Genomic DNA, 25,687 nt, shown 5'->3' on the forward strand with positions numbered 1-25,687 from the left:
TCTCTTTAGGTAAGGTAATATGGAAGTGTTTGACAAATAATGCTGGATTCTTCTGGTGGCTAGCATTGAGCGCCAGGTATGGGTAGTCTTATTAATGGGATTCGGATTGTGCAGGATCACGTTGAAACAGCTATAGGCATTTAGTCAATTTACAAGTATATATGCTAACTATAACATTAGCTGTTATTTTCTATTTAATTAAGAAGCGAATAAACATGTCCTTTCAGATGATCCGGTAGAAATTATATTTTTTTGCTTCGAAATCTAGTGTGCCGCTGGATGCTGCCACACAGTCGATTGATGCCTTTGCTATGGAGATTATATGTATGGAATATCTGCATATATATTTCTGGCATACGGTAAGAAAATTACAAGCGATGAGGGGGTTAAGTTATGTATCCTCTAATTTATTGTATTGGTGTCATAGGTCTTGACATGGTTTCAACAGTGTGTAAAACTGGGGACACTTAGGAGATCTGTAAGGGATGATACCTGTCAGGAATATGACAGTATATAGTCTCAAAAAGTGGATACTGTATATGGGTTATCAATTAAATTATTAGGTGTACAAACTGGGTATACACATTGAAAGCAATTCTGGCCAAGAAGGTTTTCTACATATGGCTATTAAGTATAGCTGTTTTGTACCCTTTCTCTTGGGACAGATTAAAGAAGTAGGTACAGATAGCTGTCAATATGTCAACATACGGGACACAGTTAAGATGTCATTTAGCAGGAAACTTCTTAGTTTTATTATCTTGTGCCTGAGTTTGTTTTTTTATGCTCTCCTAAGTGGCCACAGAGTAATTAGTTGGCTCAGCTAACAGAGTATGGTGGATAAAGTAGTGGATAAATCATATTACATACGTAATACACAGATGTAAGTGATTCTCAGGATCTGCAACTCCATTAATTATGATAGGGGCAGAGTTTAGGTTAACATTTCAATGGAAGTCACAAAGCAATACATCAAATGTAAATGTTGTCACTTAATGGGTGCCAAAATGTGCAGTAGCAGTAAAGCGGTTATATGCTAGGACTCTTTTATAGGTATTTTCACTACATTGGGAAAATGTAGAGTTTGTGCGCTCACAATTAAACACACATCCACTAGGTGATCAGACCAGAATGTAAAGTAGGGTTGTCTCGGTAACGTTTTCTAATCCTTTGGAAGGCTTATTGGGGCAATAAACAGCCCAGTGGTGTCTCTTTGCTTTGTTTGTTGAATTCTTTGGAAATTTTCTCTACAAAATGGGATGGATTTATACTAAGTCAGAGTGCATCTGTACATCTACTAGACAGATCACACCAGTAAAATCCTAGAAATATTGTACAGTGCTATTGCTCATCCCATCTCCAGTAGGTGTACATGGGGTTCAGATTAATCGCATTAAACGCACAGATTTTATTTCTTCTGAATCAATGATTAATGGACATCGGCTTCCACTAGCAGACATTGTATTGTTCAGATGAATAGTAAGAGCAAGTTGGTACAGACATGAATTGTGTAGTTGGCTTTATTTTATGGGTTAATGGTGGAGTGGGTCGCAGTGGTGTGTGTGGCCACAAATCCTTCATATATAGTCTAGAAAAATTAGATACGCACATTCATTCCTAAGCATTGATTTGCAGTTTGTGTTTTGTGTAGCAATTGCATCACATTAAACATCTGTGGTTGGAAGGTCCCTCTATCGTCTCAAATTGTATCACCCAACATCAGTATTTGAATGTATGACAAAAGAATAGATCATAATACTATATTAATAGTTCTCCTTGCAACATTCATGGAGGTTGAAGTTGTAGTAGGAGGACAGTCCATGCACGCAGGCATTTGGTCTTTGATGGTGGCTAGTGTTTTTTCTTTTTTTTTCTTTTTCAGGCATGGAGGCACAGAGGTTAAGCCCCTTGGTGTGTGGTGGCTCACTAGGGCTGGGCTTTTGTCCCTTAAACATTAGCTGATCTAGGTGAAAGTGATGACTCACAATACTTGCAGGGATCGATGACAATTTTTATGCCATCATTAAATCTTTATAGGTAGTGTTGGCTCAGGCAGTTCGTAGAGGATGATAGCCAGTGAATACCAGGGATGGCTTGGGTGAAAGTCTTTAAATGGTGAATGCACTGTAGATAGGTTCCAGTTAGCTGTTACAAAAGTGCTCTGAGGCCATCCTGAATGCACGAAAACCGCACACATTGAATCGGTTTATATCAAAGCAAACATTGGGCATTTTCAGAGATAAATCATTTATTGTTATGTATTATAACACTGAGCCATAGAAACTGTGACACACTGATGCTATGGGTTTGAGTCAAGAGAACTGAACATTTTACAGCTAACAAGGCACGATGTGGTATTTTATCAGAATTACTTGAAGCAATCTTCATAATAATAAATGACCATATTTGGTGTAATATAAAGATTTTTTTATAATATTCATGTGAGTATGCTGCATTACAGTCTTCCTTTCACCCCAGGTAAATGCATTTTACATTGACATTATCTTTCTTATAGTATGACATCATATATTCTTTACACTGGATAACTGTGTCTGCAGTGGAAAAATGAAAGATAATAGCCATAACATAACTCATCTGACCAAGTAAGCAATACTCATGGAGAGATTTATGGAACCCTACAATTCATTAAACATTACTAGAACAACTTTAGTTCTATGGTAGAGCAGTCAATATGATGAAATTTATAACACTAGAAATGGATGTTGCAGAAATTTGCAGGGGGAAATCACTATAGCGATGGCATGTCACCATAACTATTTATTTTATTAATCTATTTACTATAGTATTGCTGGTATACAAAAACAAACATTTAGTACACAATATACATTTTAAACACAGGAAGATTTGTAGGTCTTATAGGGGACAATGTTTATATTTTAAAATGTGTCCTGTCTGCACTCCAAATAAAAACACACAGACACCACTGTGGATCTTATGTAGAGTTCAATGCAATTTACGCTTAAAACGTAAGTGTAAATTAGGTTCCTTTAAACATACTGGCCGACTCCCAGAGAGATCGGGACGGGTGATAAGTGCAGGAGGGGACATGGCTCCGCTCCTTGCTATAAAATACAGAAATTCATGCCATTGCAAAGTGGCGACTGATTGCACGAATTGCATCATTGAGATGCTGACTCTTCTAGGAGTCCGGGAGGACTTCTCAAACCTTCTGAGAATTCCGGGACAATAGGCAAGTATGGTTTTAAAGATGTATATTAATTGCTAAGATACATATGGCTATTTTTTTTTTATGACATTCATTTTTGTTTATCTTTAGTTATTTTTTTTATTTTTCAAAGACCATGTAAGTTTTATGCTGATGATCATAATCATCAGCACGGATCTTCCACCAGGGTGGAAGCAGGTGCAGCTGAAACGGCTCCTAAGAGGTGTATCTGCTCCTGCTTTCTACCCTACCTGTACTTGGGCTACGGCAGCACATCCCCTTCCCTTCCCTACCCCATTCTACCTCTTTACTCATAAAAGGTATGACAGAGAGATACATCTCAGTCTGTGTGCAGTTGTGCATATCTCCGATACATGTGCGTTTTTAAAACAAACGCACAATATGATCACTTTGCGTTCCTTGATTAATCAGCTGAAGACTGTCTTATCTCAGGTTGTAGATAGCAGAAGTAAAAAGCTGTTTAATGAAGTGCAAGCACCAGTAAAGGAAATCTGCTACCAGTTAATTATTTGTTTTAATACATACATTGAATACATACTCTAATTCAAATTGCAGGTGTTTGTGATGTAATTCTCAAAATCAAGCTGAAACATGTCAGACCTTTTCCCATCTTTAATGTGGCCATATAACCGGCATAATTCAAGTGAAAAACAAATAGAAAAACGTTATCAAAAAGAAGTGAAAATAAAAAAACTACAATACCACGGTTGCATAAGAGCGCACATCCCTAATCTAAACCTCGAGGAAGCAACTGTTTGCTTTTATTACAGCAGTTAGTCTTTTTGAATAAGTCTTTATCAACTTTCTACACCCGAACTTTGCAATTCTATCTCACTTTTCCTGGCACAAAAGTTCAAGGTCCATTAAACTGCATGGGGTTCTCATGTGCACAGCACTCTTTAGTTCATTCCACAGGTTTTAATTGAGGTCTGGGCTTTGACTGGACCATTCCAAGACATTGATCCTCCTTTTCTTAAGCCATTCCCTGGTTGACTTAGAAGTGTGCTTTCAATCATTATCACAGTAGAAAGCGAAATTCATTTTCATGTTCAGCTAAACATATCTTGATTTTTGGAGCCATTTATTATCATGCCCTCTATCCTCATTAAAGCTCCTATCTTAGCTGAAGAGAAGCATTAGGCATGATGTTCTTTGGGTAATGTTGTATTTGTGCCAAACATATCTTTTAGAATTAAGGCCAATATGTTTAAGTTTGTTCCCATAATACCATAAGACAATTTATCCCATGGTTTGGTTGATTGCATTTATTTTTGCTTCAAGATTAAGACGGTCTTGGATGTTTCTGTCATACCATCCTACGCCATAGCCCTGACATGTGCAGAATACGGGACATTGCTGTTACTTGTAGTGAGTGACCAGTTCTTGACAGAAATTCCTGTAGCTCCTTTAATGTTGCCGTAGGCCTCTTGGTAGCCTCTCTAATGAGCTTTCTCTTTGTGCTGCCATCAACTTTGGATGGACGTCCTGGTCTCCTGGTCTTGGCTATGTCCCTGTTGTGCCACATTTTCTCTCCTTTCATTGATGATAGTCTCAGTGTTCCATGGTGGATGTAATATCTTTGAAATTCTTTTATAACCTCTCCCGATTGATATCTTTCAACAATGAGATCCTGTAGATGTTCTGAAAGCACCTTGTGGACCATGGCTATCCCAGTAGGATGCATCCAAGAAAACTGTAAGGAGATCCTACAGGAGCAGCTGATCTTTATTTGGGGTAGTTACAATTATGCTAATTACATTTTTTTGAATGTGATTGGTTAACTTTGAACACAGCTATATTCTCATTATGAAAGGGTATGCACACCTATGTAACCATTTTTTTTTATTTTAGCTTATATTTTAAAAAAAATGGTCTATTTGTTTTTCACTTAAATTGTGTTGATTGTAAGGTCACATTAAAGGGGAAAAGGGTCTGACGTGATTTATATAGATTTTAGGCTTTACATCAAACCTGCAATTTTAATAAGGGTATGTAGACGTAGTATATCCAGTAGCTGATATACAGTAATTGAAGTACTGCTCAGATATCACCCCCAACTGCATTTTTCTGTTCAGCCTGCATTGTATGATCCTTGATCCACCTAGACTAAGGGATGTGTGATACCAAAATGTTTTCACCCTTTTCTATAAAGAATCTTCAATGACAAAAAAAGTATCACACATTTGGGTATGCACATAAAAATAAAAATATTATAATATAAAAACGCAAAAACAAATATATAAATAGTAAAACAAATCTACCAATAAGTAGGAACCAAAAAGTCGATGATTTGCTCACCATACAGTCGTATTCAGTAAGGGGTCCACGTAGCCAATGTAGTATATCTCCTGGGTCCATTTAGGTATGTTCCCATACAATATGCTCTCTAAAAGGTAAGTGGTAACAAACAATTGTATTACGGTTATTTAATGGCCATTTTGCAATGATGCCATCAGAGCAGCATTTAAAAGACCTAAAGTTAGCAATATATAATAGAGCTACTAACATCATTCAAAATTTTCCTTTAGAAGGTATCAGGAGCTTATCAGTAATAAAGATATCTAAGATAAAGTGTGAATGAAGGGGAATAAATTTTCCTACACACAGTAAGTAATTCCATTAAATGGCTCTGCAGACAGCATCACAATTTAAATTTGATGTGAACTGTCTTTCAAGACATGGGGACTTTACCTTATGTGTTTGTGAATCTCATTAGTAGTTCTTTTACATAAGGCGACATCTATTTTAGGTTTAGTGGTCTTTTGAAATGATAAAAGCAAAATATTGAGTTTGAGTTATTTAGAGGATGTGTTCTCTCGTGGATAAGCCATATTTCTGGAATTAATGCTGAATACCACTACTGTGTATGGTGAGCAATGTTGGTTTAATAATTTCATTAAAAAACACCTTTGTTATTGGCATATTTGTTTTATTTATTTAAACTGTCTAAGAGACTTAGTAAGCATTTAATGTGTTTATCCAGATGAAAACTACTAGGTTTTATTTTGAATGGTGATTTTCGTATATAACAAACATACAGACTGCATAATAAATGTTCAAAAAATACACTTACCAAGTGATTGCTATGCCACTCCTGGAGATAAAGAGGGTTGTATCTGGGCTTTTTATTGCTTTAAAGTGCTCATTATCAAATATTTATTATATAATATAACAAAAATCTAAATGTAAAAAAAATATCACACAGTTGTAGTGGTTGATTTCCTCAGTATAGTTTTTTGAGGTTTTGGCGCAGTTGGCGGAGGCTGGTTTCCAGGTTTTAAAGGAGGATGACAGCCACTATTAGTGATTCCTAGGCCACCATTTTCAATAGGAAAAGATGGTGTGGATGGAGGCGGTAAAGGACAGTGATGGGGGAGTTTTCCTTTCAAATGAACAGGTTCCCCATGTAGATGTACATCTTTATTTTTCACTTCCGATCGAACATCACAGTCCGGACAGTAGCCGTGGTATAGAACATTTTCACTAAAGCGTACACGTTCTCTTGTTGAAGCCTGAGAACATCTTTCCTTTTCTGGTCTGTGTGTCATCTGCTGCCCTGTCATTTTATCTGTTTTGATATTATGAATTGCACATCTGTCACCATTAGGAAGTTTGACAGGCCCCACAGACAAACCTCCATTTCGAAGCAACATTCCATTATTCTTTCCAGTGTTGGCCGAGTTAATTAACCTTTGCGTTTCTTCAAATTTCACTGGTGTTAACCGTGGAGGTGGCGGTGGTGGATTGGGCTTCCTGAGTACGGTCAGGACAGCTGATGGGTGTGCAGGTGGATTTATTAAAGGTGCATTGGCTCGAACTTTAATCTTGTCTAAGCTGGAAGCTGTTGTGCTGCTAGAGCTGCTGTTCAATGTGTCTGTCTTTGAGCTGTCTGTCATCTCATCTTCCAGCGGCAGATCTGAAGTTAAAGTGTCAATTTGGTCAACCACCTGGAAATAATAAGTTACAATTATTATTTAATAACCATCACAATATAAATAAACATTGCCTCCTAACAACTTGCATTAAAATAGATTTTTGTTCTTGAACTGGTTCAGGGCAAAACGTCTGAGTTATAGCAGGAATAAAAAATAGCTTATTTTATCTTTGTAACAATCTTGGTGTGACAAACCCACGGATAACTACATGTCACATGAATCAGTTAAGCTATAAAACTGCAAAATGCAGGTTTGCAGCACAAATGTCATTTTGAGGCATTTTGTGCCTCTTTTTATATAAATGTCACTGTAAACGCATTGGATTAGCGACTTACTATTGTGGCGACTTGGGGTAATAATTTTCGCACCTTCTATTGTGAAGAGCTGGATGGATTCAGGTGATATATTATTCCATATTTGCCTATTCTCCTACACTGTCCGGAGACTCACAAACTTCAGTTACATCTTCGCATTTGGTCACAAACTGAATAATTTTGGCCCATCCCTCTTTGGCATAATGACACAATCATGGCATTTCAATGTGGGGTCAGGACCAAAATTACATGATTTGGAAGGTATGCCCCCTCTTGCACTTGCCACTCTCCGGATTGCAAATTTTGAAGTTGTCAGGTATGCATCATTCATGTGCCTTTTATTGCACCCACATGAAATACAAGACTTCTACATACATAATAACATAGTTGATGGGGTTGAAAAAAGACGACAGTCCATCAAATTCAATCTAATTTAATCTCCTGCAATCCGTCTCTTATACTTGAAATTGATCCAGATAAAGCAACCGTCAATCTGTTTTAATTGAGAAAAATCCCTCCAGACCCAATATTGCAGTCCTATTTCTCCCTGGATCCACTACTGTCCTTTATTTTAATTAACGGTTGTAACCCTGGTTACCCTTTTCATTCCATATTTTGACTGTCCTTACTGTAAAGAACCCCTTCCTTCGCTGGTTGTGAATCTTCTTCTCTTCTAACCTTAGGGGGTGAGTGTCCTATGTACAGTCCTTGGCATAAAAAAGTTCCCAAGAAAGTTCTCTGTATTGACCCTTAATGTCATGTCCTCTCTTAGACGCCTTTTTCCTAAGTAAACATGCCTAAACTGTCTAACCATTTTTCATAACTTAATGAATTTATCAATTTTGTCGCCCTTCTCTGAACCTTTTCTAGTTCCAAAATGTCTTTTTTATGGAGTGGTGTGCAGAGCTGTACTCCCTATTCAAGGTGAGGTCTTACCAATGATTTACATAGTGACATAATTACACTTCCATTGCATCTATGCCCCTTTTTATGCATGCCAATACTTTATTGGCCCTTGCAGCCGTTGCTTGACATTGAGCGCTATTGCTAAGTCTACTGTCTATGAGCACTCCCAAATCCTTTCCATTTTAGATTTCCCCTAAATGTATCCAATTTAATTTATAGATTGCGTGCTTGTTTTTGATCCCTATGTGCATAACCTTACATTTATATATGTTAAACGTCATCTTCCATTTGGCCGCCCAATCATCTAGTTTATTTAAGTCCATCTTCAGAGAAACTACATCTTGCTCTGATTTTATTATCTTATAGAGTTTGCAAAATGGAAACTTTGCTCTCTAAACCATCACCAAGGTCATTAATAAATAAATTAGAAAGGAGTGGCCCCAATATGGAACCTTGAGGTACACCACTTAAAACTTGTGACTAATTAGAAAATGATCCATTTATCACAACTCTCTGTTCCCTATTCTCCAACCAGTTTTCGACCCAAGTACAAATGTTGTTTCCTAGACCCAGTTCCCTTACTTTGTAAATCAATCTCTTGTGTGGAACTGTTTCAAAGGCCTTTCCAAAATCGAAGTAGACCATATCTACTGTACTATCTTGGTCTAAGTTTCCACTAACTTCCTCATAGAAACTAATTAGATTAGTTTGACATGACCTATTCCTCACAAATCCATGCTGATTTCCATTAATAATCTTATTACGCACCAAGTAATCCTGAAAACATCCCTTAACATACATTCCAGTAGTTTCCCCACTATTGATGTTGGGTTTACAGCTCTATAATTCCCTGGTTGTGATCTCATTCCCTTTTTAATCAATGGCATCACATCTGCTATTTGCTAATCCCTAGGTACTCAGCCAGATGAAATTGAATCTATGAAAATTAAGAATAGCGGTCTAGCTATTTCTGAGTTTAGCTCCATAAGAACCCTTGGGTGTATGCCATCTGGACCTGGAGCTTTATTTATTTTAATTTTATTCAGTCGCCTTTGGACTTCTTCCTCTGTCAGCCAAATATTAATTAAAGGAATGGTTGCATTTCCATTTTTGTGTATCATTCCTACCATTTGTTCCTATCCAGTAAATATTTCTGCTTTGAAGCAATATATTTAAGCTTTAAGAGATGGAAAGAATACCTTAATGGGGGTTGCCAAGGGTTATCGGTTGGGGATGGAAGTGCTTACAGCTTTATTCCCTCAGGATGACATTGTAAAACTTGAAATTAAATAGAAATTAATGATGGGGATGTGGCAAAAGTGATAGTAGACATTTTTTTTTTCCATTTATTTCTTTACTTTTTGTCTGTTCCATAAATGACCCGATTGATTCATTATTGCTCAAAAGGAAAATATTCAACAATTAAAAGTTTATTAAAGACATATTTTTAGATGTTATTTTCAGATTTTCTATACTGTGGCACACTCAATTTTGATTGCATACACATATGTAAGAACCAGAGTAAAATGTTTCCCATCATATAATCAGGTCATATATACCTTTATGAATTCTATTTATTTTTTTATCAGAAAGCACCATAAGAATATCATCCCCATCATCATCATTTATTTATATAGCGCCACTAATTCCGCAGCGCTGTACAAAGAACTCATTCACATCAGTCCCTGCCCCATTGGAGCTTACAGTCTAAATTCCCTACTATAGACACACACTCACAGACAGACAGACAGACAGAGAGAGGGAGAGACCAGGGTCAATTTTTGATTGCAGCCAATTAACCTACCAGTATGTTTTTTGGAGTGTGGGAGGAAACCGGAGCACCCGGAGGAAACCCACGCAAACACAGGGAGAACATACAAACTCCACACAATAGAACTACAAACATAAAAACTGTATGTATAATTTACTACTCTCCCACCAAATTTTTATATAGCTTATGCACAGTCACATAATAGTCTTCCAGTAATACTAAACAAAGACAAAGCAATATACAAAACATACAACGTGCTAATGTGCTAACAGTGAAAAGAACTGAATATAGCATTGCACAGACAACTATTCAATAGGTACTATAAGACAAAAAAGTAGTTGTAGAAAGTAGCGAAAGAATTTTAATGACTCTTGTCATCTTTTACAGAAATAGTGCCTGCACACAACTCAATGATTCATTAGTAAGGTTTTGATATAGACTTTAACAAGTCTCTAACAAGTTGTCTGGGGCACAACAAGGTTTTAGGAAGCAAAAACAATTATATATTTTTTTCCTGGTTGAAGTACTAGATCTGTGTCACCGTGAAATCTGCACCTCACCAGCCTCTATCTGCAGGATTCCCTGTTTTTAAGTGGATTTGTAGATCAATTTAAAATATAAAATTTAAGGACAGAATAGAACCTACAGGTCCATCTAGTCTGCTCTTTTTTTGTGTAATTTGTGTTTTTGTTTGTTTTTTATGTATGTATTGGTGGGAGGATTTGCGGGTAGTTTGTTATTTGTGTATTATTACTTAATATTTTCTAGCTAAGTGTTAACAATATCAATATGTTTGTCCCCTGCATTCTTGAATTATTTTACTGAATACCCACTAAAACTGCCTGGAGACCTTTCAGCCTTTCTCCCTTCAATCTCAGAGTTTGTCCCTTTGTTCTAGAAAACATCCTAGAATTGTCTTTCTCCCTTCAACTTTTGATCTATTTGACTCTTTATGTAAAAGTTATCTTCTATTGATTCCAACATTTCCAAAATTAAGCAATATAAGTCCAAACTCAGTATGAATTGAATTTGAATTTTCTGCTCAGTTTGGAACCTGAAAATGAGGAAAAATGCATTTTCCATTATTGGAATCTTGCACCCTTTAGAAAACATCCCCCTCTTGTCATTTTGTGTTGGGAAGAGGGTAGGTTCCAAAGCCTAGAGATCTCTGCATTGCAGACAACAATAGGCATTGCTGTAACTAGAAATTTTGGTGCCCTGGGCGAGACAGGGCACCGGCGCCCCCCATCTAAGTGGGAGTGGCATGTGAAAAGTGGGTGTGGCCAACCTAATGTGGGTGTGGCTAGCACTTTACTGAAATAATTATATATATATATATATATATATATATATATATATATATATGCACACACACACACAGTGGTGGGATTCCAATAAATGAACAACCGGCTGGTTGGATAGGTATTGTAATATTTTATGCAGTTAATATGTGTAGGTTTAAGTGAGTTTAATATATTGTGATATGTTATCATTGTCTCTCAAACAAACATTGGAGCAAAGCTCCAGTATATGTAAATTGACTGCTAAATATTACATATGGCGCTACCGTGCGGGGAAAAAAATGCACTATGTGTATTATACCACTTTCATACTGCCGCCCCTGCAATATCCCGGGTTTTTGAAGCCGTCCCAGCTCAGAAACACCATTCATACTGCACCTCGGACCCGGGAATTTCCCGGGTTGACTCCATTCATACTGCACAAGTCTGTGCCCTGGCAATTTGTGGGAGTCATCACCAGAGCACTTTTCATTGGCTGAAAAGCGGTGATGTCATTGAAAGGTGACTGGTTTGTTGACGCATAAAGATGATGCAAAAGTGGGTGGTGATTGTTTACCACATTACTTTTCATCATGGGCGACGACTAACTTTTGTGTAGCCCAGAGTTCATGTTTACTAGTATTTTTTTGCTGTTTTATGCAGCAAATGAGAGTTTGCTGCAGCTGCTGACAATATGCACTCTTGCACAGTCCCAGTTCAGGAGGAGGAAGGCGAAGTTTATGGCACAACAGAAGAAAACTCGGTGTCTGTATATGCGCAGGAGGAGAGCGTTTCTCAGGGCCAGCAATGTCTCAATTTTGAGATTCAGTGCTGCCAGTAACCGAACCATGCGTGCCAGAGAGCGTAGCCACGGAGAAGCTTTCTGGTCTACTGTGGAAGCGTTTGAGGAACAGCAGTGGATGCAACACTTCAGAATGTCACGTGGGACATTTAACTATGTGCTGGACCTTATTACCCCAGCACTTTCCAGGAAGGCCACTAACTTTGGGAAACCTATTCCACCATGTAGGTGCCTTTCTATTGTGTTGTGGTGGTATGCTACCCCTGGAGAATACCGGACAATCTCCTGCTTGTTTGGAGTGGGGATATCCACGGTGTGCACTCTAGTGCATGAAGTCACCACGGCATTGCTGGAAGCCCTGTATCATCACTTCATCTCCTTACCGCAAGGTCAGCGCCTGGATGATACAATTGCAGGATTCCTGAAGCGTGGGTTTCCACAGTGTGCTGGAGCCATAGACGGGACACACATCCCCATCATTGCCCCCACAGACAACCATGCGGATTACTACAACCGTAAAGGCTGGCATTCCATCATTCTACAGGCTGTGGTTGACCACAACTATTGGTAAGCATTTTTTATGGTTTTTTTTATGTGACTTATGTTAGTTAGTTTTTAGTTAGTTTATGTTAGTTTCACAGATGTTTTCATCGGGTGGCCTGGACGTTCCCATGACGCCAGAGTTCTAGCAAATTCGGACCTTTACCAAATTGCTGAGGAAAGACAAGATGGCTGGCTGTTCCCTAGAGAGGTAAATATAGGTGTAATATTGTATGATGTTTTTGTAATTGAAGCTTATATACTATTGTTTGCTATCAATATTGTATGTATTTACTGCCCCTTTTTATATACAGATGTAACACTTGCAAAATGCATTTTCACCATATAGTATCAAGTGTACTGCATTATTTGACCAATATTTTTAACATGGTGACGTAAACTGCATGTTTTTATTTACAGAAATCTACGTTTGTTAATGGTGTGGAAATACCGGTACACATTATTGGGGATGCTGCTTACCCTTTAAGGCGCTGGCTGATGAAGGGGTTCACTCAGCAACATCACCTGTCTCAGGACCAGTCAGAGAGCTCTGCTCGGATGGTGGTGGAAAATGCTTTTGGGCGCTTGAAAGGACGTTGGCGCTGTCTATTGAAGCGCATTGACATTGACACCAAGCTTATGCCCCACGTGGTTGCTGCTTGCTGTATTTTACATAACATTTGTGAAATTCAAAAAGAGCAATTTCTACCTGAGTGGAATGTGCAGGAATCTGAAATGCCAGTGCTGTCAGTGGACTCCAGTACTTTTGAAAGAGAGCGCACCAATACCTCTGCTGAACTTATTAGGACCACCCTCACTGCCAATTTGACCTCACTTGTTTGAATGTACCACACAAATGTAAAAATAAAAAATATATGTTTATTTCACATATTGTATTTTGTTTTGTACATATTTCCTCATATGTCTCTTCACAAAAAATATAAAATGACAATATAAAAGTGCTTACTTGCATGTAGAAAAAAATAAAATATATACATAAGTAGTAAACCGAAGACACAAATGTGCCCAAACAGTAAGTGCAAATTTGCTTTTCACGTTATATGAGAAGCTAACGGTGTGATTCCAGATCACACGTAACATACATGATAACAATTAACTGTGAAACATTTGACCATAAAACATGATTATTACAATTGCCTATATTGTGGCATTTCTGGTGGTGGAGTGGTTTGGAGTGGAAAACCCGGTGGGTATTCTATGTTGGGGTTACCCATAGGTTGAGCATGTTGTGTATTCTGTACCGGGTTTGGAGGGTTATTGTTGCCTAACATGGGTTGCCCCCGCTGGTACATAGGATAATGTCCGTCATAATAATAAGGACTTGAAGGAGGCGCCTGCACCCGTGAGAGGAGTCTGTCCATGAATCCCATAATACACTCACGATTTTCGCGTAACACGCGTTCCTGCATGTTCATGATTTGCATGAGGAAAGAGTCCTGCAGTTCCCGCTCATTGTCCATGAAATGCTGCAGTTGTGTATTCTCGTGTTCCCTCATGGTGCTGTCCATCTCCCGCAGTTGATCCATCATGACAGTTGTCATTGTTTTAGTTGCTTGGTCCATTTTGTTGGGCCTTTTGCGTTTTTTTGGAACGTTGTAAACTGTACGTAGAAAGATCACAGTAAAACATACATTCGAATATATAATGTGGCAGAACAAAAAAGCAGTGTTGTAAGCTGATATGTGCTTGAGGCCTCCTCCCTCTTGCTCAGTAGTTTTGCACTGCAACATATGCTTGTTAATGTTTTAATACTTTGGAGTGTATTATATTTGTCTTTTGGGCTTTTTGTTGATATAGTTCTCTTTTTAAAGTTATGTAGAAACATTGGTGTTTGGTTTGCATTTATGTTGATATACTTCTCTTTTTTTGACAGTTATGTTCAAACATTTTTTATTTTTTTTTAAAGTTATGTAGATATGTTTATTGGTATTTGGCTTGCATTTCGGTTGATATAGTTCTCTGTTTTTGGGACTTTTGTTTATACAGTTCATTTTTTTTCTAATTATGTAGATATAAATGTATGTATATATAGGTTGGTTATTATGTGAGATTATTAAAGATACTTACTGTTGGAGCGTAAACTGGGACCTGGCGTAGACTTTGACACCGGCACTGGTTCTGGCTGCGTTTCTTGCAAAGTCTCTATAACAACTTGCGCAGCAGGGAATGGCTGTGAATCGTTCAATTCCTCCCAAGACATGTTGGTGTCATCTGTTGTGGCAGAGCACTCCAGTTCTGGGGTGTCTTCAATAGAATCTTCTATTATTATCGTTGCAGTCTCGCTTGTCTGTGTGCTCTCTGGTGGTGTTGGTATAGCCGCATCCACATTGCTAGAAGATGACAGTGCAATTGGATTTGTCAGAGGAGAATGTCCAAAGACCATATTGCACTAGTCATAAAAGGGCCAGTCCATTCTTTCAGAGCCACTTTTGCGCCTGTTGTGGTCATGGACTTTAGTGTACTGCTTCTTCAGGGACTTCAATTTGTTCAGGACTTGTTGCTGTGTCCTCTTTATGCCACGTTGTGTGAGTATTTTGGCGATGTTGTAGTACACTGTGGCATCCTTCACAGTCCCAGTCACTTGCCTTCTAATTTCTTCCTCCCCTCTGACATTCAGCAGCTCACGCACCTCTTCCTCCATCCAGTGTGTCATAATTGCTGTAAATAAACACTGTTTTTGTAAACTATTAAAAGCAATTTTCTCACTAAAAAAACGCTTCTGCTTCAGCTTTAGGTTGAGAACACCATCCACCATCTCTCCTAAAAAGCTTCTACAATGTTCCACGGGCTTCCAACAATGACATCCTCCTCCAGAGACAGGCAGACAGCCAATCTGCATGTTTTCTGTGCAACCCGGGTTGAAAAACCCGGGCTGCACCATTCATAGTGCAGGCGACCCGGGTCCGACCCGGGAATTACCCCTCGATAAATCCCGGGTTGAAGACCCGGGTTTTTAGACCCGGGATTTTGGACTTGTACCAATCATACTGCACCAAGACCCGGGTCGTTTGAGCTCGCCCCGGGAAAAATCCGGGATTTTGGTGCAGTATAAAATGGGGTATTAATGACAATTATACTCTCTTGCTTTTACTCTATACAATTTGCAACTCAGACAACTTGTTTGACTTTAGCAGAAATATCATTAGTTAAGATTAAAAATAATTTTAGTGAGTACATACAAAATGGTTTAGAAGACAGGATTGTCACAAGATTGTGAAACAGGCAGTTAAAACATGAGAGAGAGAGAGAGAGAGAGAGAGAGAGAGAGACATTTACTTACAACAGTTTGGAACGCAAACTGACTTAAGGGCTGAAGCATCAAACTGTTGTAAGTAAATCTCTCTCTCTTAGGGCTGAAGGTATGGAGGCAGGTAGCCTTGCACCCGGGGCGACCGGGGCGAAGGCACCGCCCGCACCACCCTCGTTACAGCACTGACAGTAGGAAATACAATATTCAATATAATTTGTTAACTAGCAAATAATTATTTTAACCAGAATCACAGCCATATAGATTGTAAAGTTGTAAAGAACATATATGTCTGTATCAATATGATAGGCAGGGTGCAAAACAGGAGTGCACTGTCTGCTATAGTTCAATGAAAAGGTGTACCATATACATACCTACCATTATTAAAAATAGTTATACTTCAGAGTGCCATTGGTGAATATGTTCAGGGGAGGGCTGTCAAATTTCAGCCCGGGGGGCAAGACTCGACTCAGCAGCCTATTTTAAAAGAAAAAAATCCAAGTGGCCCAGTGACCCGGTCCAAGGTAGCCCATTATGGCAGATGCCCCTCTGCGCCTCATGCCAGCCTGCCCCTGAATATGTTACATTAATAATTAATGTAACATGATTAATGCATCAGCAAAACATTATCTAAGCATCCAATATATATTTTAATATAAATTTATGATAATACTGAAAACATAAATCAAAGAACAATAAAGCTATTCACATCAAGAATACTATGTTACAAACCCTTCTGATATTGTGTGTATGCCAGTGGCAGAATCAGTGTTGAAGACAGATATTGTTGATTTCCATTTATCTCATTTTAGCAAATATGTGATATTGTGCAAACCAATATTGTATTGCAGAGCAAGTGGCAAAAAATGGGTGGGAGAACACACACAACAAGCAAACACAAAACACTTTACAAAACAAATGTATGTTATGATACTATAAGAATGATTGAGAGAGCAAAGAAGGAATAACAATATTGTCTGGCAGTGCCTTACTTGCAAAGTAAAAGAATTATGTAATCATTGCTTTCTCTACCTCATCGTGCTGATGTGGTGACAGCTAAACAGAATATTGTTTGTTGTTTTATTTATTTTGCTTTGTCACTTAAGTACACGGCTTTACTGCAGTAGTCCTGGATCTACAATCAATTTATTGAACAGGAGCATCTAGCAGTACTAGTACTATGTTTATTAGCAAAGATCATGTAATAAGAAAGTCTCAGACAGGGTCCTCCATAAAACAACCTATATATATATTTTATATACCACTATATTTATAGCTTGTGCATACACCATACGTGGTTTTTGAAAGGTGATTAAGGAATTATGTACCTTTTCTTTTCTATTCTTTTTATTTGCATTTAGTGAAGTCCTTTGTTATTTGTTTTTTCAAAAATTTGATATTAAATTTGTGTAAACCAAGAGCTTTGGATTTTTTCTGCCATATTCACTTTAAGTGTCAATGTTAATTTTCAGGTTTTTTTTAACTCATTGATTTTGGCACCACATTTGTTTGCTTTAGATTGTGGTCAAGTAGGGGAGGTGCTATATCCTTCTCTTTGGGAAGCGACAATAACATTACTAATACTGTATACATACAATAATAGAAATTCATTTTATTTGCAAAGTTTTTTTTAAGTATCTAAGAGTTTCACTTGTTTTGTAGTTTTAGAGGTGCTTCCTCTTGGTACCCCATCCGACCAGTGTGTTATGAGACGCATTCTTTGTTCACTATAAGCTTGATGTTGTTTGTTTTAACCATAAGTAAATTAAGGTTGAGACAAGAGATAGATATATTTTAGGTTCTTGAAATAATTTTCATTTCATTTAATAATTAATTTTGAAAGGTGCATTTCTAAATTGGAGAAAACTGTTGAAATTCAAGATTTATGTCTTATCTGTTCTCAAAATAATCTAAAGGGAAAAAGTAAATCTTTCCCTCAGCAAGTTCTATTTGCTGCTAGTCCTTGGTAGTTCTCTAGAGAGAACTTCATCCTTCCGTAGAGGGTGCCAATGATTTTTTTATGTTTTTCTTAATTGCACCTGCTGAATCCAAATATTGCGTTACAAATGGGACACAGATATTCTCTTCAATATGCATGCCTTTACCTGGCGTCTGCTTTTCCTTGTATTAAAGTAATTCTTCTCTATTTCTCTACTCTACTTTTCCATTGCTGCATATTCCTTTTCTTCTTTGTAGCCTTTTACACAAAAATGAGTTTTCAAAATCTTCCTTTGTTTCCTAAAATGAATGGTTACCGATATAAAACTATTGCAGTCCACTGGTTTGAAATACATCTGTGTTTCGATTTTGTTGTTCGCAATGATTATCTCAAAATAAAAAAAGACGACTCTCTTTACTTATAGTTGGGACAAATTCCACGTTTCTCTCTTTCATGTTCATCCCAAAGATGAATTTGAATAGGGAGTTCTCACTTCCTTTCCAGATTAATAGAATGTCGTCTATGAATCTCCTCAAGAGGACCAAGTTTGCAAACAAAGTGAAGTTTGACCAGATGGTTTCCTCCTCCCAAATGCTCATAAATAGATTTGCATAACTTGGTGCAAACTTGGTCCCCATTGCTGTTCCACTTGTCTGCACAAAGTGTTCGTCTTCGAATCAAAAGTGATTATGAGTTAGAATAAACTCAGTTCTTTTGATGATAAATTTTAAATTCAATTTGTTCTTTTGTCCATTCTTGTACCTTCTCTAGGAAATATCTTATGCTATTTATCCCCTGTTCATGATCTGTACACGTGTATAGAGCATGAACGTCACTAGTAATCCTACCACGTCACCTGGTTTAATAGGTTTAGTATCTGTGTCGTGTCTCTTATATATCACTGCTGTTTCTTCACTATATCCTGCAGGTACATATCGATACACTGTGATAGAGGTGAGGTTGATGAGTCAATCCCAGATACATGTATTCTTTACTGGTTTAATAGCTACATGAGAGCCTGTATATAAAACATCTTACAGTCCATAAGGTAGACCATAAAAATATATTCCCCTTACCCATTCTCCTACCAACCCTGTGTGCCCCTTCCCCAAACTAATCTAGGTATTTCTATAAAGTATGGTTTCCTTAGCCATATCATTTGCACCAGCTAAAGGGCAGGTATAACTGCCGAATGATAGTGATAACTGTCACGGCATCACCTTTGTATTAAAAACTACATGGATGTAAGCCACTAGCAAAAACATAAGTATGACAGTAAAAGAAATATAAAAACGCATTGCATATACAGTATGCATTAAGAACATCCTGATTTATGTATTTAATGTAAAAGTAAAAAAAATAAAACATATGTTGTATTAATGATTATAGTATTATGATTTGTTAATGATTTGCTAATTTATTTTATAATTTTTTTTTTGCATGCTCTGATGGGAGTTTATATTGTACATATGTGCGCATCCTGTGCCGTGTTTTATTTCTAACATATGGCAAATAACATGTAGGCATAGCGTACTTACACCCAGATTCAAATTGAAACATATCTCAAGATCCGCTTGGAATTAAATACAGTCAGGACTACGCTCAAATTCCGTGCTCATGTTTTTAACACAAGCCGTTGCATGTTGTGTCCAAGCATGAATCAGGCCCAGTATGTTTTAAATAGGGAATATAGTTTCCTTTTACCTCGCTGGCTAATCCTGGAATAATCATGGGGCAAAGCGGTGGTATAAATCATAGAGAAATAGTGGTAGCACAATCAAAAGTACACAGTGCCCTTGGAGAGTTGAACTTTGAATGATCCTCCTATTCACACCTTCTTAATCTATGAACTGCCTTAACCTAATTTAATTACATTGGGTCACATTCGCTTATACCTTTTTATGTGAGGAATTTAATAATAGTGTTTTACTAAGGTACATGAGACAGTATACTCTTTATTGGTAGTGAACTCCACTTGATATGTATCCAGTGATGCTGATGTGTTTGTATTATTCACAGCTTTCATGTATTGAGTTCTTAACCTAGGGGTCTATTTATTAAAAAAGCCCTAAATCCTCTTACCGCTGCCAGCCAGTATCGCCGGGGAGCTAGGCATCTCTTGGCTACCTCTGAAAATGTATGCATCATCACGGGTTGAAACTTAACTTTATTGCAGCGATAGAAAGTCTAGGTTATCGCCCTGACATCATAATTAAGCCCTTTAGTGATTTGCTTGCCTTATTCTGATGAACAAGCTAAATTGTTATTAAGGGTGGAGCACGATACTACTAATTTTGCTATTCTGTCTACAAATGTTACTATATTTAATAGCAACAAAAAAATGGAAAATTTTGACAGAAAATGACACTTGAGTCATCAAGCAGAATCAGATTTTAATCAGTCTAAATTATGGAAAGCAGGACACCTAAATAAAGAACTACGAGTATGCTAATAACCTTCTTCTAAACTAGATGATTTTGATTTAATGGCAACATTGTAGAATATAGCTAACACATGCATCATGAAATGTCTAATTAATATTGTATTAATTATAGAACAAACAAGCAAAACATGTAATAGTCTGACAACTCAGATCAATGAAGATTAAAAACTCCATTGCCTGAGGATGATATCTCTAAACTTATGAATGAACATAAATCCTTTTTGACCAAAGTTAAACAAGATTTATGGAGCACAAGCAATTCAATTTTTGATACGTAGAACAGGATGATATAAACAGCACTGTTTATACTTCAGCAGCAATCTGATTAGTTCAAGTGAAAGTGATTTCAGTTTTTTGATACATTTAAAGGTACATACATCAGCACATACATTGAAAATATCTCAGGAGGGATCTCAAAGCCAAAATACAAAGTATACTACAAACAATCCTATTGTCACCATCTGGGTTATCATAAGCTGCAGGGAATCCAAATCAGAACAATGATGAAGAATTAGGGAATGTTGAAGCACCTTTTGTGATGTCATGATAATTTCAAAATCTTTTATCGAAAAACACTTACCTCTAATAATGTATGTATATAACAAAGGAATCTTACTCTTATGCTTAAAAGCAGTTTGATATTTCTCAAAATAAATATGGAATTTTTGTATTTTGTAGACTTTCTGGTTAGTTCTGTTTCTGAGAATTATCTGAATATATTCAACCGTCACCATAAAAAAAATCTACCAACAATTGCACAAGAAATAATAATCCTTCAATTAATATTTCCGATGAAATGATAAATGCAGATTTTGACAGGTGGTCTAAAACCAATGGCCCTATTTATCAATGTCCAATAATAAGACCGATTATCAATGCAGTTTATAAATAACATTTCCCTGGACAGCCGAGTGATACTGGCCCAGAGAGGTAAGGTTTAACTACACTGGGCCAGTATTAAGGAAAATGCACATGCGTGACCCGGTTAGCTGGTTTAGGCATACAAAAATGGAACTGAAAACTTTATTGGGCTTTTAATTTCACTTTGCAGACAAAAATATATAAATAAATTGATTTAAAATATTTTAAAAATATGTATATTTTACAATTGTAATATGAAAAAAATGCTTTATTAAAAGAATAAAGAATTTTTCTATTATTTTCTTCTGGTTCAGCCATCCTGAGAGGCAATAACAGAAGAAAAGTGTGCGGCGGCACTTGATTATTGTTTAATAATAAAGCTATTAACGGCAGTGCCACTTTGATGTATAGGCCCAAGCTCTATCACCTGTGAAAACACCTGGTTTCAATCGTCATTGGACTTTTCGCCTTTTTATAAATAGACCCCCAGGTCAACTTACATAGCTAATGATAATTTGTTACTTATTGAACTTATAGCATTAAACAGATTAACATCTGATACCTCTACTTCTTAAGCCCTAGTACAAAGATTAAGTGAATTTATATGTAAAATGGTATAAACTTTATGTATGTAAATAAAACGTTACCATAAGTCAAAAGTATATATAAAAAATAAAAAGTGTCTGTTATGTACAACACACACACGCGTGGTCTCAGTAAACCAGCGGCATCGCTGCTTTTGCTTGGTGAACTTTGGTGAACACCTTGCTACTGAGATCCCATTGTCCCAGTTTTTTTATACGGTATCTATAGGCCCACATGAAGAGATTAACCCGACTCCTGAATAACTAGTTGTTGCCTAGAGTAGATTCATTTTGAAATGTTTATGTCAAGTGAATCATGAAACAACTGTCCCTTTAGTAGTCAAATTACTATGTTATTTAAAGGCTGCTTTTGATACTATAGGCAAGTAAAAGTGTTGTGATACTAATCATTTTACATGTTTATAAACTATGGAATTAAAGACTTTACATACACAATACACTACAGGATGTCATTGCAAATCACGGATCAATAATGGTCCTTAATCACTTCTCCCATTTATGCTGCTTTTTTTCAGATGTTGTTTGACATCTAATTACTTCAAATGTCAAACCAAATATTTCTTTCGGTGCATAGACTTTCGCTAGATCGACAATGTATTTTTTATGGACTGGTACAGAATATAGTCTTCAAAACATTCATTGATAAATTAAGTACTCTTTTGGTGGATTACGTTTCACCTTACAGTATAATAAAAAAGCAATATATATTGAATATATATCAAAATGACATTATAAGTCCATTAAAGTCCATTAAAGGTCTGTTTCTACAAATTAATTCTATAATATAAATTATTTTACCATTCTTGTATTCCTAATCAGATTCCGCAATCTCAATATCTCAATTCAATAGGACTAAACAACTGATTTTTACAAACGGGATAAAAATCAAAATGATGCGTACTGTAGATTCTGTAAACTGGTATACACTGGATATACTGTTAAAACATAGTTTACAACAGGCTAAACATTTTGCAAGTTCCACATTTAGATGTTGTCACTACATGATCCACTGATTTGACTGCTGTTCATAATATTATAAATAAACATCGGAACTTGTTGTTATGTGAGCCTCAATTATCATCAAGGACTTATTATCTTCTATGTATGTCCAATAAACACAATTAATCTCTGCATAATCAACTTGTACACCTAATGATGCTAATCCTTGGACATGGTTCCCTAATCTTCTTATGGGCAACAATAGATATGGACATTGTGATCACAATAGATGTGGACATTGTGATCACTGTCCAAATAGAATATATACTTCACCTACTAACTGGTAAGAAGATTTTTCTTAAACACTTGATGAATTGTTCCTATGAATGCATACATGCACATGTTCTAATATATGTAGGTTACATGATTTGTTTAGGAAACATTTCAAAGTACCATGCACTAATCAGAAGTATACCCTCAGTGTGATGCATTTTGTTGGACCTGGTCACTTCTCTACTACTAAACTAATCTTTACTACACTGGAAAGACTTAATCATTCTAACAAAGAAGGAGATGTTTATTTACAAAAAAATAATGTGTATGGTATAAATGCAGAATGCAAATACAAAGCACATCAAAATTTAGCTATGCTAATGAAGTATCTATAAGGTTCACATGATATACTGAACACAGGCCCATTGAAAATGGTCTTATTAATGTTAATTGTATTATTGTTGATTGTAAGGTACCACAGAGCTCCACAGTGCTGGTCAGTGGGGAAAACACTACTTAGATAAAACATGGACATACTGTAATCGCGATGGTTCATAATAATTCTCACTGCCCCGGTTGTCTGTTGCTTGTCATGACCTTTGACTTGTTCATTGAACCACCCTTGATCGCTGCCTTCTGGCTTGAGCTTGACTTTCTTGCCTGACCTTAATGTTCGCTGCCTGTCCTCCACCAATTGTATTGGTATTGGTTATTCTGTGCATACCGTCTGGTGTGCTACTACTCCCAGCCTCCATAATCCATCACTACCTGGTTTATAGATAAGCACTTACTACTCTAAGTACAAGACCTAGGGGCATCCAAGTATCTGTGAGAATATCACTTTCTATGGGAAAGGCAGCTTGCTATAGGTGAAGACCTCTATTGCTTGTTCTAAGAGTTTATCTAGTCTCCAGCAGGGAGACAAAATAAAAAGCAGACATGAAAACAAAGGAAAGGAAGGGCCCTGCTCATGAAAGAGAAATTATATTTAAAAATTGGAAGAGGGAACAGCAGAAACAACAGGAATCAGTGAGGCTCAGAGTGGGGATTGCGAGATGACTGAGTGTGCTTTAGTGTGGGTAGTATAGGTGGTAATAGGGTAAACTCTAAGAGATGGGTTTTCAAAGAACATTTAAAGATTAAAGGCTGTGGGCATTTCTGATTGGGCATGTTAGGGAATTACATAAGGTGGGTAGCGGCATGTGAGATATCTTGCTATAACCAGCAAAGGAGCTACTATTTCTACTTGTATATAAAAATGCATAAATTTAAGTTGCATACATTTGCAAATGTATGGAAAGCCACCCGGCCCGTCAAGGCACTTGCGCTAATAGGGTGGTCCTAACTCTAAACTGTGAGAGTCCCTATATTTTAAATTTTTTGTTTAAAGTTACATTTTTTATTTTCTTTAAATAACTTTATTATTTATTTATTTTGTTAAATATGGAACTGGAAGTCCAACATGGCTTGCTCTACATAAATAGACCCATTAATGGCACCTTGGACCAAACCATAGAAATTAGGGGTTTCAAGTGGTATAGAAGATGACATAGAGCAGACCCAGCCAACCTGTGGCTCTCCAGGTGTTGTGAAACTACAAGTCCCAACATACCTTGCCAGCTATTGTCTGGCTATCTACTACAAAGCATGCTGGGGCTTGTACTTTCACAAGACAGATCAGTGGATAATCAGAATTCCATGGTTCAATGGCCAAGGAAAATTGAATGGAAACAATGGATATCCCTGTTGAGTATCTCATCTCACTGGAAATGGCTCAGGTATAAGTAGAGATATTATATTGTGTATATGAGCTACGCACACCATAAATATGACTTTAAATGTTGTACAGACATCCAAGGATAATATATCCTGAATATTAGAATTATGAAGAAGTAATTGCAAGTTAGTAAACAATCTTCTAATATTGTTATTCTGTAATTTTACCAGGCTGTAGACTATCTGTCCTTATGTATAATAAATGACAACTAGAGTTACTACCATATCTATCTATCTATCTATCTATCTACAATATATAAGATTCAACAGGATACAAATTTATTTTCCAGGCCTCAGAATTAAGACTGCATGAAGTGCGGTAAATCACCAAATTCTAGGGCATTATTATATATAGATGGTAATTTAGTGGCTGTCACACTTTTTCACTGAGAATATCACTGACTGGTAATTGCGCTACTAACCTGAGAGGCGCGGAGTCTAACACACCACCGGTGTTCACCAGGGACCCCCGCAAGGAGGCTTGGGCTTTGCTGCGTTTGATGTGCAGGTCGCGGTTCTCCCAGGAAGTCACCAGTGTAGCGAATGGAGGGTAGTCAGACAGGCCAAGTCGAAACCAAGGAAGCGAGGTACCACGAAGAGCAGACAAGAGTAGTCAGGGGCGGTCCAAAGGTCAATACCAGTGCGGGCAGCGAAGTACAAGGGAAATCCGGAAGAGAGGTCAAACAAGCCAAGGAGTCAATACACAGGAGATCAGGAACAGTAATATAATACTAGATGCTGGAGCTGGATAGAACCAATACTCTGGCACCCTAATGGTGCCAGAGTGAAGTTTAAATAGGGGCAGACAGGAAGCCCTGGGAGAGGAGGTT

At 37.2% G+C, this 25,687-nt stretch overlaps 2 protein-coding genes across 3 annotated transcripts in view; both read right to left on the reverse strand.

Annotated features, from left to right (window-relative positions):
* The window catches only part of PRR16 (proline rich 16), a 302,615-nt gene that overhangs the window by 101,928 nt on the left and 175,000 nt on the right, over nt 1–25,687 (reverse strand). Inside the window, exons 2-3 of one of the 2 annotated variants that reach the window (XM_075179269.1) lie at nt 6,279–7,152; nt 5,504–5,591 (exon numbers count right to left, since the gene is read on the reverse strand). In XM_075179269.1, the coding sequence (XP_075035370.1) occupies nt 6,403–7,152 (750 nt within the window). In that variant the 3' untranslated portion in view covers nt 5,504–5,591; nt 6,279–6,402. The remainder of the gene's footprint in view (nt 1–5,503; nt 5,592–6,278; nt 7,153–25,687) is intronic. The other variant, XM_075179277.1, reaches the window with a different exon arrangement.
* LOC142110479 (uncharacterized) lies at nt 13,726–15,157 on the reverse strand. Its single transcript, XM_075193768.1, has 2 exons — nt 14,842–15,157; nt 13,726–14,374 (listed from the first exon to the last, which is right to left on the reverse strand). Exons 1-2 carry the CDS (start codon nt 15,155–15,157, stop codon nt 13,902–13,904), a joined length of 789 nt encoding a protein of 262 aa, XP_075049869.1. The 3' UTR covers nt 13,726–13,901.

This window comes from Mixophyes fleayi, chromosome 1 (genome assembly GCF_038048845.1).
Source record: "Mixophyes fleayi isolate aMixFle1 chromosome 1, aMixFle1.hap1, whole genome shotgun sequence".
NCBI lineage: Eukaryota > Metazoa > Chordata > Amphibia > Anura > Limnodynastidae > Mixophyes > Mixophyes fleayi.